Consider the following 16063-nt stretch of genomic DNA (forward strand, 5'->3'; position numbering starts at 1 on the left):
AAAGCTGAAGGAAGTGTACATCTCAGACCTTCTTTAAGAAAACGTCTCTACCCCGCATCCTCGGATCTACAGGACTAGGGTCATGGAATTCTGGAGTGAGAAAGAAATTCAGAGTTACCTTCCTGGCAGCTTCAGGCAGCAAGACACATAAATCATCCTTAAATGGTTTTTTGCCTTTCCTATCATGTGTCCAGAGTTGAAGGTGATATGCTCTCTTACAATAATAAGTTAATATTTTTCTCTCACACCCTCCCTATGCAGTCCATTTCTAACCCATCTCTCTCTTGCTGCAGTATGTCAACTTAAGACTTTATGCAGATAAGGCAGCTGTGGTATATCTAGCTTATAATAACCCTCCAACTACTTACATCTCCCCTCAGCTTTATTTTACTCCTAAAAAATCTCTTCTCTCTTAAACTCTATTCACAGGTCTTTCACATCATTTTAATCAAAATATTTCAGGGTCTTCTATAACAACATTTCCCAGTTTCATTAGACCACGTTAAAAAATGGAATGCCACTTAACATCCTGATGGCCTCATGTTCAATGGAATAATATTTGGGAAACATGGTTCTGTGATGTTTGCACATTCCTTTCTAAATATTAAGATAAAAGCTAGATGTGATATCCTTGTAAGGGCATCATTTGTATCACATACAGTACCAAGATGCCTTCCCAGCCTCGGCAAGGTCACATTTCTGTTTTAAAAAGTCTCTAGGGAAACACAAAGACAACAGGAGAAACAAGGACAACGGAATATTTAGCCTCTGACACATAGAGCTATAGCAAACAGTATACACAGCCTAACTCCTAGCCAGATAAACATAAAACCTCATGCTAACAGCTTATTTACCTCAGTTTCTTTAACCCATACTGTCTACCTTTTAACAAAAAATTACAAGGCATACTAAAAGCCAAAAACTCTCACAAAAACAAAACAAATGAACAAACAAAAAACCCCAGCACACCAGTATCAAGAGACAGAGCAAGCATCAGAAACAGATCCAGATATGGCAGAAATTTTGGAATTAGACCAGGAATTTAAAACAACTATGGTTAATATGCTAAATGCTCTAATGGAAAAAGTGGACAACATGCAAAAACAGATGGTAGTATAAACACAGAGCTATAAACCCTAAGAAAGAATCAAAAAGCAAATGCTAGAAATCAAAAACAGTGTAAAAGAAATGAAGAATGTTTTTGATGGGCTCCTCAATAGACTGAACATGGCTGAGAATAAGTCAATGAGCTTGAAGAAATGTCAGTAGAAACTTCCAAAAGAGAATACAAAGAGATAAAAGAGTGAAAAAGACTGAACAAAATATCCACAAACTGTGGGACAGTTACAAAAGGTGTAACATACATGTAATAGAAATACCACAAAGACAGAAAAGAGAGAAACAGATGAAATATTTGAGTAATGATGGCTGAGAAGTTTCCAAAATTAATGACACACTTCAAACCATAGATCTAGGAAGCTCAGAGAACATGAAGCAGGATAAAACCCAGAATATCTATACCTAGGCTATTATATTCAGATGGGAGAATATCAAAGTCAAAGAGAAAATGTTGAAAAAAGCCAGAGAAACCTACCACATTACCTATAGAGGAGCAGGAGCAAGAATTATATCAGATTTCTCTTCAGAGACCATAGAAGCAAGAAGAGAGTGGAGAGAAATGTTTAAAGTGTTGAAGGAAAAAAATTACCAGTCTAGAATTCTGTATTCAGTAAAGTTATTCTTTGAAAGTGAAGGAGAAATAAAGACATTCTCAGTCAAACAAAAATTGAGAGAATTTGTCCCCAGTAGACTTGTCCTGCAGGGGATGTTAAACAAAATTCTTCAGAGAGAAGGAAAATTATATAGATCAAAAATTCATATCTATTAAAAAAAGGAAGAGTGTTAGAGAAGGAATAAATGAAGGTGAAATGAAGTCTTTTTATTCATAGTTGATTTAACAGATTACAGTTTGTTCAAAATAGGCATATCAACAGTGTATGTGGTGATTACAGCTTATAGATAAGTGAAATGAATGACACATAATGTTATAAGGGATAAGAGGGAGGAATTAGAAATACTCTGTTGTAAAGTACTTGCACTACCTGTGAAACAGTATGGTGTTATTTGAAAGTGGCCTTGAATATTGCAAACTCTAGGGCAACCACTAGAAAAGTAAAATTAGAAGTATCATTTATATGCTAAGAGAAGAGAGAAATGATATCATATAAAATGTACAATTTAAAACAGAGAAGGCAGAAAAAGATAAGACAAAAACAGATAAAGGGCAATGTATGGAAAACAGTAACAAATATGGTAGGTATTTATCCAGCTGTATCAATGATATAGATGTCAATGGTTTAACACCAATCAAAAAAGATAGACTGTCAGGGTGGATTAAATAAATAAGATCCAGCTACATGTAGTCTAAAAGAAACCTACTTTAAATATAAAGACACCAATAGATTAAAAATAAAGGGATGGAGAAAGAAATACCATTAAACAAATTTACATTAAACAAGTGAAAGCCAGAGTAGATCTATTAATTTCAGATAAAACAGGATGCAGAGCATGGAACATTACCAGGAGAAAGGGGGAATTACATACTGATAAGTGGCCCAGTTCTCAAAGAAGACATAACAATCCTTAATGTGTATGCACCTGACAAAAAAGTACAGAAATACATAGGGCAAAAACGGACAGAATTGAAGGAAAAAAGACAAATCCACTATTATAGTGGGAGACTTCAACACCACACTATCAGTAATTGACAGACTCAGAAGGTAGAAAAATCAGTAAAAACAAACTTGAATTGAACAGCACCATCAATCAACAGTACCTAGTTAATATTTATAAATTTTTGTGTATTCTGTTTTGTTCATCCAAAACAGCAGAATACAGATTCTTCTCAAGCTCACATGGAACATTCAGCAAGATAGACCACATCCTGGGATATAAAACATACCTTAAAATTTTTTAAAGAATAGACATCATTCAAACCATGCTCTCAGATCACAATGAAATTAAACTAAACATTAATTACAGAAGAATAACTGGAAACCCTAAAACACTTGGAGATTAACCAACACACTTCTAAATAGCACGTGGGTCAAAGAACTCTCAAGAGAAATTTTAAAATATTCTAAAAAAAATTGTGAAAATTTATCAAAGTTGTGGGATGTTTAGAGGGAAATGTATAGCATTGAATGAATGTATTAGAAAGGAAAAACAATCTAAAATTAATAACTGAATTTTCCACCTTAGCCACTAGAGAAAGAAGAGCAAATTAAATCCAAAGTAACCAGAAGAAAAGAGATTTTAAAAATTAGAGCAGAAATCAGTGCTATTAAAAACAGGAAATCAGTAGAGGAATTCAATAAAACCAAAAGTTGGTTCTTTGAAAGATTAATAAAATTTATATGCCTCTAGCCAAGTTAACTAAGAAAAGGGAGAAAAGACACAAATTGCTAACACCAGAAATGTTCCCATGGACCTTAAAAGGATAATAATGGAATATTATGAACAACTTTGTCCCAAAACATTGACAACCTAGAAGAATTACAATTTCTTGAAAGACACATCTACCAAAATTGACACAAGGATAAATAGGTACTCTGCATATACCTATAACTATTAAAGAAATTGAATCAATGATTAACCTTACAAAAGAGGAAACACCAGACTCAGGTTCACTGGTGAATTATATCAAACATTTAATGAAGAAATTATACCAACTTTACACAATCACTTAAAGAAAATAGAAGTTGAGGGAATAATTCCCCCCCCAAATTCTATGAGAACAGCATTAACCTAGTACCCAAACTAAGCACATACATTACAAAAAGGAAAAATTGCAGGCCAGTATCTTTCATGCACATAGGTATAAAAATCCTCACAAAATGTTAGCCAATAAAACCCAACAATGTATAAAAAGAATTAGACACCACAACCTAGTGGAATTTATTCCAAGTATACAATGCTGGTTCAAATTTTGAAAATCAATTAATGTAATCCATCTCATCAAAGGCTAACAAAGAAAAATATGATCATTTAGAGCAGAAAAAGCATTTGGAAAAATTGAACACCCATTCATGATAAAAAGTGAGAAAACTAGAAATAGAGGAAACTCCTTAAATTTAATGAAGAACATCTACAAAAAAACCTACAGCTAACATCACAAGGCTGAGCAACTAGATGCTTTTCTGCTAAGATTAGGAACAAGGAGAGGATGTCCCCACTCATCATTCCTGTTTAATATCACACAGGACGTCCCAGCTATTGCAATAAGAGAAGAAAAATAAATAAAAATGTACAGATGGGGAAGGAAGAATTAAAACTATTTGTTCAAAGATGACATGATCATATCTGTAGAAATCTCAAAGAATCAACAAAAAAAACCCTGGAACTAATAAGCAATTATAGCATTGTTGCCAGATACGAGCTTAATATACAAAATTCAAATTTTCTTATATACCAGCATTGAAAAAATGGAATTTGACATTAAAAACAATACCATTTATATTAGCACCAAAAATGAAATATTTAGGCATAATCTAACAAATTATGTACAATACTTATATGAGGAAAACTACAAAACACTGATGAAAGAAATCAAAGATCTAAATAAATGTGGAGCTATTTCATATGCAAGGATAGGAAAACTCAATATTGTCAAGATGTCAGTTCTTCCCAACTTATAGGTTCCATGCAATCCCAATCAAAATCCCTGCAAGTTATCTTATGGATATCAGCAAACAGATTATAAAGTTTATATTGAAAGGCAAAAGACCAAGAATAGCAAACATTGAAGGAGAAGAACATCAGAGGACTGACATTACCCAAATTCAATATTTTCCATAAAGCCACAGTAACCCAGACAGTGTGGTACTGGCAAAAGAAAAGACAAATAGATCAATGCAACAAAAGAGAGAGACCAGAAAGAGACCCACACAAATATGTTCAACCAGTTGTTGATAGAAGAGCAAAGGTAATTCAATGGAGAAAGGATAATCATTTCAACAGATGATGCTAGAACGACTGGTCATCTACATGCAAAGAAAATCTAGACTCGTACATTACATCTTTCAGTAATATTAACTTAAAATGAATTATAGACTTACATGTAAAAGGCAAAACTATAAAACTCCTAGAAGACAACATAGTAAAAGATCTAGGTAATTTTGTGTTTGGCAAGGACTTTGTAGATACAACATCAAAAGTGTGATCCAAGAAAGAAAATATTGGTAAGTTGGACTTCATTAAAAATAAACCTACTCTGCAAAATATTCTATTAATAGAATGAAAAGACAAGTGGAGATTGAGAAGAAAATTATGCAAAACATCTGATAGAAGACTGGTATCCAAAATATACAAAGAACCCTTAAAATTTAACAATAAGAAAACAGTCAATCTCGTTTTAAAAAAAGGTCAATGATCTGAACAGATAATTGACCAAAAAAGATACACAGATGGCAAATAAGCATATGAAAAGATGCTCAACATTCTATGTCATTATGGAATTGCAAATTAAAACAACAGAATATAGCCAAGTTAAGCTTAATAGACAAAAACAGGTCTGTGTCCATGGTGATTAAGAGGGAAGAGGAGTAGATCATGTGTGTTGCATAGGCAAGGAATATGCTAGTGTGAAAGTTCACGTGCATAAGTATGTAGGAGGTGGGGTGGGGTCAGGGGCAGAGCTGTAGGTATGATATAGCACAGCTGCATCTGTATCCTGGGCTTAATGCTTGGGGGTTATTTGGTTCTGAGATTTAGATTTCACGGGTAAGTCAGGGTTACACAGGTCTGTTGGAGACACAGGGGAGTGGAACCTTGGCCATCAGAATCTATTAGACTGGAATCCATTTTAGGATGAAGTAAATAGTGCCTACCAGTCAGACAGACATAGGTCAGCATCCTTTTAATATTTTAATCTTTTATTTTTCCCTCTGACTTTAAAGATGAAACAACTCATCCGAGCTGGTTTCCTTCCCTGTTACATGAAGGTAATAGATTATTTTGATAGTAGTCCATAATGTCCAATAGTTTTGTGAGCTAATACACATAAAGAGCTTAAAATAGGACTTTTCTCAGTTCAATAAATGTTAATGAGTCGTAGTGTTTGTTCTCTAAATGAATTAACAATAAATTGTCCAACAGGTATTTCAAAATCTCACAGTATAATCTGTCAGCTAGTGGTAGATTCACTCTTCTGTCAGAAAGTATCTTGGAATCAAGATTTCACAATATCCAGAATTGTCAGATAAGATTGCTGGTATGACTTTGGATAAATCTGTAAACTTTTAGACAAGAAATTAATAAGAATGAAATTACAACTAAATGTCACCTCCACGAGAACAGAGATTTCTTTCTTTTTTGTTTGTGCCTATGACAAAGTACATATTCATATATATTTGTTGAACGAATAAAAGGCACCAGAGGAAAAAAAGGCACCAGATACTTTCAGATGCGGAAGGAACAGTTCAGAGAGGCAAAGAGATTCATGCACACGCACAGATCCCAGAAGAGCTCAGACTCCCTTCTTCCACCCTGGCATTCACCCAAGAGAGTATACTTTGGAACAAAGAAAATCCACAATTCCGCTAAGGCCATTGAAAGAGCACAGTGAAAGACTTTCCTCTGAAAACTGACATCTGTTGTCTCTAGATATAGTATAGAATCATCTCTAGGTTTTTTCTCTATCACCTAAATATTGTACAGTTATAATAAATATCTAATAACAAGTAAAAGCTGATATGAAAATTCATGGTAAGAATAAGGTTCCCTTTTCATCCTGGTAAGCATCCATGATATTCAGTAAATAGGGACTCTCTCCAAGACGAACCTCAAAGATGATTGCAAATTCTCTCTTCTTTAGAAAAGAGAGAAAGCGCTTAAGAGGGTGGTTATAGTGGTAAGAAATAAGCGCCCAGATTGATCCTCCCAGGGGCTGAAGCCCAATTCAAGAAAGTGAAGGGGAATGGACTTTAGCAGGATGGTGAGTGAATTCGGTTCCCACTGCTGCTGTAACAAATTACCACAATCTTGCTGGCTTAAAAAAACAAAAACAATAAAATGTTATCTTACAGTCCTGAAGGTTGGAAATAGGAAAAGGGTCTCTCTGGTCTGAAATAAAGGTGATAGGAGGACTTCATTCTTCCGAGGGGTTCTAGGAAGAATCTGTCTCCTTGCCTTTTCCAACTTCTGGGTCTGCCTGCAGTCCTTGGCCTCTGGCTTCCTTCCATCTTCAAAACTAGTGATATCCCATCCACTTGTGGCGTCTTTCTCATGCAACTTCACTGTGACACTGACTCTTCTGCCTACCTCTTCCACATTTAAAGTAGCCTTGCCATGGCATTGGCCAAGATACAGAAGTGTAATCTTACTTTACATTCAGCTGATTAGCAATCTTAATTCCATCTGCAACCTTAATTCTCCTTTGCCATGTAACATCACATATTTACAGGTTCAGGAGAACAGGACGTGAACATCTTTGGGGGACCTTTATTCAGCTTACCACAGCGAGGGTGCCATTTAGTGGGTTTTAAAACGGGCAACAGTGCCAGCAGGTTTGTGCTCAACCACAGGTGTGCTTAACCAGGGTTGCTGTTTGCCCCATGGAGCACAGAAAGGAGGGGCTGGAGACTACAGGAAGGATATAGGAGTGCAGGAATCAGAGGATTCAAGGGCCAGCAGGTTTCTGTCTTAGGGAAGTGGGTGCCTGGTGGGTCCTCCTCCAAAGAATGGCTGGGGAAAGTAGACTGGTGTGTATGGCAAGTGTGTGAGATCCCAGTTGGTTCTAATCCCTGCCACATTCCAACCCTGCCAAAGATGATGAGCGCTTGGAGGCAACTGTAAGAGAAGACCTGACAGAACCCGGGAAGAGAAGCCAGGACCGGCCCTACCTGGTGCCTGACACCTGGCTATGGGATGAGAGACAGGGAGGACTGTCTGAGCCGGTGCGGGTCCTGAGAGGGAAAGGCCCTCTTTCCTGGGCAACTGCGGGGGCGGCGAAATGGCAAAGTGTGCTACCGTGCTACCACTGCGACTGAGAAAATGGCAGTGTGGCAGAGAGGATGACGACACTGGCGCAGACAGGTGGTTTGTTTCCTCAGGCCAGAGGTCTATCTAGGGCTGCCTTCCCTTAGAAGAGGGGCAGTGGCTCGGCCTCCACGGGCGCCGCCTCCTACCTTCCTCTCGCCCGCGGCCCCAGAAGGTGGAAAGCAGACCCGGGGAGGGCCGTCCTCACAGCTCCTCTGCCACTGTCGCCCAGGAAGGATGGCGGGTGCGATGGGGGAGGGTAGGGGGGCGGACTCCGATAAGTCCGGTACACACACACACACACACACACACACACACACACACACACACACACCCCGGGACGATCTGTATCCATCCGCTGCTCCCTCCAGGGCGGCCCCTCCCTACCCTCCCGACCCCGGCCCCCACTGCCCACCGCCCGCTGCCCCACACGCTGCGGTGCCAGAAGTGTGCGGGGTGGGAAGGGTGGTCGCCCGACGGGGGGCGGTAGAGGGCCGGCGTGGCCCCGCCCCTGAGGCCGGGACTCCTCCTGGCCCCGCCCCTTTCTGGGTCGTAACTACGGTGGGCCTGGGAGGGGGCGTCGAGCCCATTCGTGCCGTATCCCTCCGCCCCCTTCCCGACACCCTCGCCGCGAGCGGTTGGTGCCGCAGCCTCCGTAGCCCCTGCCGGGTTTGGCGCAGCCGCGCGGGGGGCTGGACGCCTCTGCCATTCTGCCCGCACGGCGAGCGGTGGGAATCCGAGTGAGGAGCTGCGACAGGAGGGGGAGGCCGACCATCGGGACCCTGCGCCTGCGAAGGCAAGTGGGGGTGTCTTGGGGGCGACGAGCGGCTCACACCCTGCCCCGCGGACCCTGGCAGCCTGACGAGGGGGAGGCAGCCGGGTTGGAGCGGGTCCCTGAGAGAGGTGCGCAGCGCCGGGGGACCCCTGGCGCTGAGGGGGCGGCGACCGGCGCGGACCGGGCCCGGGGCGCGAAGTCTTGGCCACAGGGTTTCCCTCGGATCCTGGGGAGGCGAACGGCGCGGCCGCTCCCCGGCGGGCTTTCTGGGCGCCCGCGCCCCGCCGTCGACGGTGCCTGTGCCTGGAGCGGGCTGTGGGGGAGGCTGCTGCGGGCGAAATGGCGGAGGGGAGCCAGGTTGGGGGCGTTGGGGAGAACGCCAGGGGTGGCGGTCGGAGCCGGGTGCCGAGTGGGCGGGCGCGGGGGGCCGCCCGCCCGGGCCCCGATTCTGGAAAGGGGTCTGTGGGACCCCGCGTGCCGGGTGCTGTCCCTTCGCACAGGCGCCTCTTTGATGCCAGAGTGTCCTGTGTGCACGGTAGGTCTGGCGATTTCAGGCCATGGGGTGCATCTGTAGAGGAGAGGCTTGAGAAAAACTAGGGACGGGAAAACGGCCTGTATTTCTCAAGTTGTGTGGGGATGGGGGGTGAGGGTGGGCAGCAGCCAGTGACTGGACACCCGAATTGGGATGGGGTGACTGCGACCAGAGCAGGTCAAGCATCCAGGAATGCCTCTTAAAATTCTCCTGTCTACCCGGTTTCTCCACACTTCCTGGCCTTCCTCCCTCACCTCCATCCAAAATTGGGGGTGGTAAAGATGGACTGGGAGGTGAGGGTGGCACAAATTATAAATATAAGTACCACTGCACAACCTGTTTTCTAGAATATGCGGGCGCCCTTCCCCCAATTTATAATGCGCAAGGCAAAGGATGTGGTGCACCTAGTGGTGAATCCTCAGAATTGGAGAAGGGAGCAATGCGAAAAATATGACGTCAAGAGAAGATGTTTGTTATCTGGAATGCTGAAATAGAGGGCCAAGATAAAATGAGAATATTCTACTAAGAGGACTCTGAATATTGAAAGACAGTATATGGAGTCCTATCCTTGATATTGGTCTGTCCATCAGGCGCTTAGTTGCTACCATGGTCTTCTGATTGTCTTAACCTTTTTATCTTTGGTCCATAGGTCTCCTTTAAGGCTGGTTACTTCTGCAAAGAAGGAAAGAAGGAAAAGACTGCCTTAAATCTCTGGAGGTTTGTGCGAAGTGGGGCAATGCAAGGGGCAGCTACAGAGGAAGATTGACAGGTGTTTTTGATCCAGTTGGGTGTCTTTGATTCACATGTCTTACTCTCTTTCTGATTTGCACACTGCTGCAGAACCCGTTTCTCATTTCCTGCAGGAGTATTAGGACTATTGGGGTAGGTGTGGATTGGGCTGTGAATGGGCGGAGAAGACCTGAGAGCAGGAATCAAGCTGTAGGAAACATCAGACAAATTAGACACTTAAACAGAAAGAGATATTTGCATCAGGGATCAGGGTGTCTGCCTGTCAACCAAGCACTCAGACTTAATTTCTCCTGTATGTTTACTTATCCATAGGATGGCCTGCTGTTTGCTTAAGGCTTAATACCACTGGAACAAAGCAAGGAGAAGAAAATTTCACCACAACAGTGCAGGTATGAGAATGGGTACAACTTTTGGGTGGGGTAGAGGAGACCAGCACAGGTCCAAGGGTGATTAGGGTCTGGTCTGAGGGCTCCTCAGCCTCTCCCATTGCCAAGATACTTTCCCACCATTTTCTCACCTGTGTTGTAGCAAGCAAAGCAGTGTGACAGCTCTGGGGGTAAAGGGTGTGGGGTGAAATGAGGATAACAGAGAGACTTTCTGATAGCCTAACTCTCCCACGAAGCATTCAAGGTCCAGTCTCTGTGTGTGGGTCTTTGCATGGAGTGACACAGTTGGAAGAGACTCAAAGCCGCACGTCGTTCTCGATTCCTAGATTGATCTCCAGTGGCATCTCTGGTGGTGGTGGAATTGCTGCTGACCACCACCCTCAACAGGTGTGCACCCACCCGGGAACCATCCATCCTCTCCCAGATTGGTTGTGCTTCTTCTGCACTCTGTCTGTATTATTGGCTGAGACTGGGATTGGGAAGGAGGCTGATTGACTGCTGGACTGGTGATTGACTCTAACTTTTGTTTCCAACTGTATCACCTGAATCATCGAAAGATTAGAGTGTGAAGATAGAAAACTGTGACAGGTCTGTGGTAGAGGCTGAGACTGGGCTAGTGGTATTTAATCAGGACTCCTCTGTAACTTGTACTATGACTGGGGCTGAGATTGAGCCTGGTGTCCAGGCCAAGCCTGAAAAGAAGCCTGGAGAAGAGGTTGGAGGTGGGGCTGAGAGAGAGAATGAAGTCCCAATGGTGGTCAGACCGAAGGTTAGGACCCAGGCCACACCTGGGGCAAGGCCCAAAACTGAGTCCAAGGCTATGGCTGGGGCAAGGCCCAAAACCGAGTCCAAGGCAATGGCTGGGGCAAGGCCTAAAACAGAGTCCCAGGCAATGGCTGGGGCAAGACCCAAAGCTGAGTCCCAGACAATGGCCGGGGCAAGGCCCAAAACTGAATCCCAGGCAATGGCAGGGGCAAGACTCAAAACTGAAGCCAGGGCAGTAGGTGGGGCACGTCCTAAGACTGAAGCCAAGGCAATCCCTGGGGCAAGGCCCAAGGATGAAGCCCAGGCTTGGGCCCAGACTGAGTTTGGGGCTGAGGCAATGTCGCAAGCAGAGGGCGTGTCTCAGACCAATGCAGTAACCTGGCCACTGGTCAATACTGAGTCTGGGTCAGCTGCTAAACCTATGGCCCTATCTGTGGATAGGGAACTGGTCAGTGTAGACACTGAGACCTTTCCTGGCTCCCAGGTTCAGACAGGAATCCAACCCTGGTTTGGATCAGGGGAGGAAACTAATATGGGGTCTTGGTGCTATCCCAGGTCCAGGGCCAGAGAGGAGGCCTCTAATGAGTCTGGATTCTGGTCAGCAGATGAGACCTCTACAATGTCCTCTTTCTGGGCTGAAGAAGAGGCCAGTATCAGATCATGGCCTAGGGAAGAGGCCAATACCAGGTCCAGGCACAGGGCCAAACATCAGCCTAATCCCAGATCCAGGCCCAGATCCAAGCAAGAACCCTATATTGATTCCTGGTCTGGGTCTGAGGAAGAGTCTGGCAACCCATTCTGCTTGTGGGCTGGAGAAAATACCAATAATTTGTTCAGGCCCAGAGTCAGGGATGAGGCAAATATGAGGTCCAAGCTCAGGACAAAGAGAGAGGACTTTTTTGAATCTGAGTCTGAAGACGAGTACTATAAAGAGTCTTGGTTTTTACCTGGAGAAGAAGCCAATAGTAGATTCAGACCCAGAGACAAGGAAGAGTCTAACACTGTCTTGAAGCCCAAGGCCCAGAAAGATGTTAATAACAGTGACAGGGTCAAACAAGAGCCCAGGTTTGAGGAGGAAGTCATTATTGGGTCCTGGTTCTGGGCAGAGAAAGAGGTCAGTATGGAGGCTGGGGCTTCAGCCATTTGTGAATCTGAGCCAGGGGCTGAGGAGGGGGCCATTGGTGGATCCTTATTCTGGGCGGAGGAAAAGTCCAGTTTGGGTGCTATGGCCAGAGAAGAGACCAGGCCAGAGTCTGAAGAAGAGGCCATATTTGGGTCCTGGTTCTGGGACAGGGATGAGGCCTGCTTTGACTTAAATCCCCATCCTGTGTACAAGGCTAGCCCCAGGTTCAGAGATACAGCTGAGGAGGGAGTTAATGTATCATCCAGGCCCCAAACCTGGGAAGAGGTCACTGTTGAATTCAAACCTGGTCCTTGTCATGGGATTGGCTTCCCATCCCCAAGCCCCTTTAGAATTCCTGAGGAAGCAGCATCCATATACTCTGAAATGTTTGAGGGAAAGCCCAAGAATGTGGAAGTTACCCCAGAAGGGGAAGAGCAGGAATCTTTGCTTCAGCCTGATCAGCCTGACCCTGAGTTCCCATTTCAGTATGATCCGTCCTACCGGTCAGTCAGAGAAATTCGAGAACATCTTAGGACGAGGGAGAGTGCAGAGCCAGAGAGTTGGTCCTGCAGCTGCATACAGTGTGAGCTTAAAATTGGTCCTGAAGAGTTTGAAGAACTCCTTCTATTAATGGACAAAATTCGAGATCCTTTCATTCATGAAATATCTAAGATTGCCATGGGTATGAGGACTGCTTCTCAGTTTACCCGTGATTTCATTCGCGATTCAGGAGTTGTCTCACTTATTGAAACTTTGCTCAATTATCCCTCCTCCCGAGTTAGGACAAGTTTTTTGGAAAATATGATTCATATGGCTCCACCTTACCCAAATCTAAACATGATTGAGACATTCATATGTCAAGTGTGTGAGGAAACCCTTGCTCATAGCGTGGGTTCCCCTGAGCAGCTGCTTGGATTAAGGATGCTTAGACACCTCACTACAACTACAGACTATCACACACTCGTTGCCAATTATATGTCTGGGTTTCTCTCCTTATTAACCACAGGCAATGCAAGAACAAAATTTCACGTTCTGAAAATGTTATTGAATTTGTCTGAAAATCCTATGGTGGCAAAAAAACTATTCAGTGCCAAGGCTCTATCGATATTTGTGGGTCTCTTTAACATAGAAGAGACAAATGATAACATTCAAATTGTTATTAAAATGTTTCAGAATATCAGTAGTATTATAAAAAATGGAACAATGTCCTTAATTGATGATGATTTCAGTCTTGAGCCGCTTATTTCTGCATTCCATGAATTTGAGAAGTTAGCTGAGGAACTGCAAGTCCAAATAGACAATCAGAATGATCCTGAGGTGGGACAGCAAAGCTAATATGATTAACCACCTGCCTCTGATCAGCCTTATGTTCCCAAAGAACCCTGAGTAGTGCTTTGGTTTTCAGTCTGGTTTTATTTTGTAACTTATATTTTAATGCTGATGTTAACTTTGTCCAATTCTTGGTTTGAGCTGGATCATTTTGTGGATGCCAAATGACTATTAGTGCTGAAAAAAATTTGTTGATATTTGTCTTGCTGTCCATTGCTGTATTTTTCAGTATTGAGCTTCCAATGAACTGAGCCGCCTGTGTAACCTACCCTGCTATTCATTGTTTAAACATATGGTTCTCTATTCAAGTCTGTGTTTTCAATAAAGTTCTGTGTGAAAAGTGGCAGAAGTGACCCTTCTTCAGTTCAAAATCGAGGTGTAGATACAATGTGCACAGTTACAAACATAGACAATGAGTAGTATGACATACATACCCTCATTGGAAAATCCCATTCCTGGATCTTAAGAAGGAAGAGATTACAGTGGGCTGTGGTACTTGAGGAATGCTTCAGAGAAGAGGCACGCACTTAAATTTGGTCACTGAAAAGTAGGATAAGACAACCCATTAGGTCATTCTTGGAAGTGAACAGTGGTGGTGTAAAGAAAAGTGTGTAATTGGAAAATCTGTTCCAGTAGTATGGATATAACCTGTCTGCCTGGAATAGGTGAGACAAGTTTAATGAGGGATGCAGTTGGAATGAGGCCACTTTGGAGAACTAAGTTGAGCCAGATCTGCACATTTTGCAACACAAAGTACAGGTGTTGCTCAGTGCCACCTGAAGAGTGAAAGAGTAGAACAGCACACCAATTAAATGGAGTCAGGAATAAGCTTTCCTTTGTGATCCTAATCCAAGGAAAGTATTAAGGAAATACCACGCAGCTATTAAAAATGTTCTATTTATTGGCATGAAATGACACATGCTTTTATATCTGGTGTAATAGAGAAGACTGACATCATCTGTGGAAAATTAGATCCCATTTTAAAAACTGTAAATAGACACAATTTCTGTGCAATTCCAATATGACTTTCTAAGAAACTTCATATATTCCATAATCTGGAAGAAAATACACTATGCTAAATAAGTTTTTAGTGACAGACATTGGGGAGATACAAAAATTAATTAGACAAGGATTTTTTCTTTTAATATGCTTACATCTAGTGCAAGTTGTAGGTGGACATGTTGGAAAGGATACAGTTATGTAAATGAATATATGTTAAAAAGAATTTTTTAGAGATAAACTCATTTAGAAAAGTTGAAAAGGAATGAGACTTCAGAAAGATTAGCTTATGAAATGTTTTAAAGAAAAGTAAAATTACCAAGGTTGCTAAATTTATACTAGTCTCTTGTACAAAGATGGCAACCTTTTTACATGACTGTTGCATTTGAAAGATCATCACGTTTCCTTTTGGAGTGACAACAAAGTTCCAGAAGTAGATAGTGGTAATGATTGCACAGCATTGTGCATGTACTTAATGCCACTGAATTGTACACTTTAAAATGGTTAAAATGGTAAGCTTTGTGTTATGTGTGTTTTCCACAGTAATAAGTAAAAACATCATACCATACCTTAAGACCAGAATTGCGGAAGTCAGGGATAGAGTTGGTTTGGAGAGGGAATACAGGCTTATGGGAAATATCATATGTTTTATTATTTTTAGACATGGTGAAATGTTATTTCTGTTTTGTCTGAGGATGTTAATTTTTGAAAAGGTAAAATTATGATTTGTAAATTAGAAATGAACACATGAAAGTTTTTTTTCAACACAGCAACTGCTAAGATTATGAGAATGGTTGAAGGAGATGTGTATATACAATATATACAATATAATAATATAAACAAAACATGTATATTAAATTTCATACACACATAGAAAATTAATAAATGTTAGTATAACATTGCTGGATCAAGTACAAAACTGATTGATATCTTAAGGGCGATAAATTGAAACCATTTATGTTATCTGTTCCACTGGACATAAATCATTTCCATAGCTATTGGACAAAATACCTACAAGTTAACATAAGTCTCTTAGGGTTGAAAACTTGCTCTATCAACAGAAAGTGAAGCCCAGCACTGCACTGAACAAGTATCCAGTAACCTATGTTGTCTTTACCCAATTTTTGTATAATTTTTCTGACAGTGCAACCTGCTTTCCCCCCCACCACCCGATTCTAGGCTGCAAGGTTTATGGAAGTAGGGCAAAGTGGCAGTTTTGCCTCCATTCACAAACCACAAGTGCTAACAGAGATCGTCCTGGTGGTGGAAATTGGAGATTGAATGTTTGTTTTGGCTATCAGTATTTTTCAAGACAGATCCTGTGTGTGTTTTAATACGTCACCCGAGTTTTGCACAGAATACTGAAA

The 16063-nt window shown here is 42.1% G+C and overlaps 1 protein-coding gene across 1 annotated transcript; it reads left to right on the forward strand.

The window, feature by feature from the left end:
• The first annotated feature begins 11132 nt into the window (after positions 1 to 11132).
• Positions 11133 to 14043, forward strand: GPRASP2 (G protein-coupled receptor associated sorting protein 2). Its single transcript, XM_065900784.1, has one exon. The coding sequence runs from the start codon at positions 11133 to 11135 to the stop codon at positions 13701 to 13703; it is 2571 nt and encodes an 856-aa protein (XP_065756856.1). The 3' UTR covers positions 13704 to 14043.
• The last annotated feature ends 2020 nt before the right edge of the window (positions 14044 to 16063 follow it).

Source organism: Phocoena phocoena, chromosome X, assembly GCF_963924675.1.
Source record: "Phocoena phocoena chromosome X, mPhoPho1.1, whole genome shotgun sequence".
NCBI lineage: Eukaryota > Metazoa > Chordata > Mammalia > Artiodactyla > Phocoenidae > Phocoena > Phocoena phocoena.

Bases quoted from the DNA above. Each gene is read 5' to 3' on its own strand.
- GPRASP2 (XM_065900784.1), top strand. From the start codon at position 11,133: ATGACTGGGGCTGAGATTGAGCCTGGTGTCCAGGCCAAGCCTGAAAAG.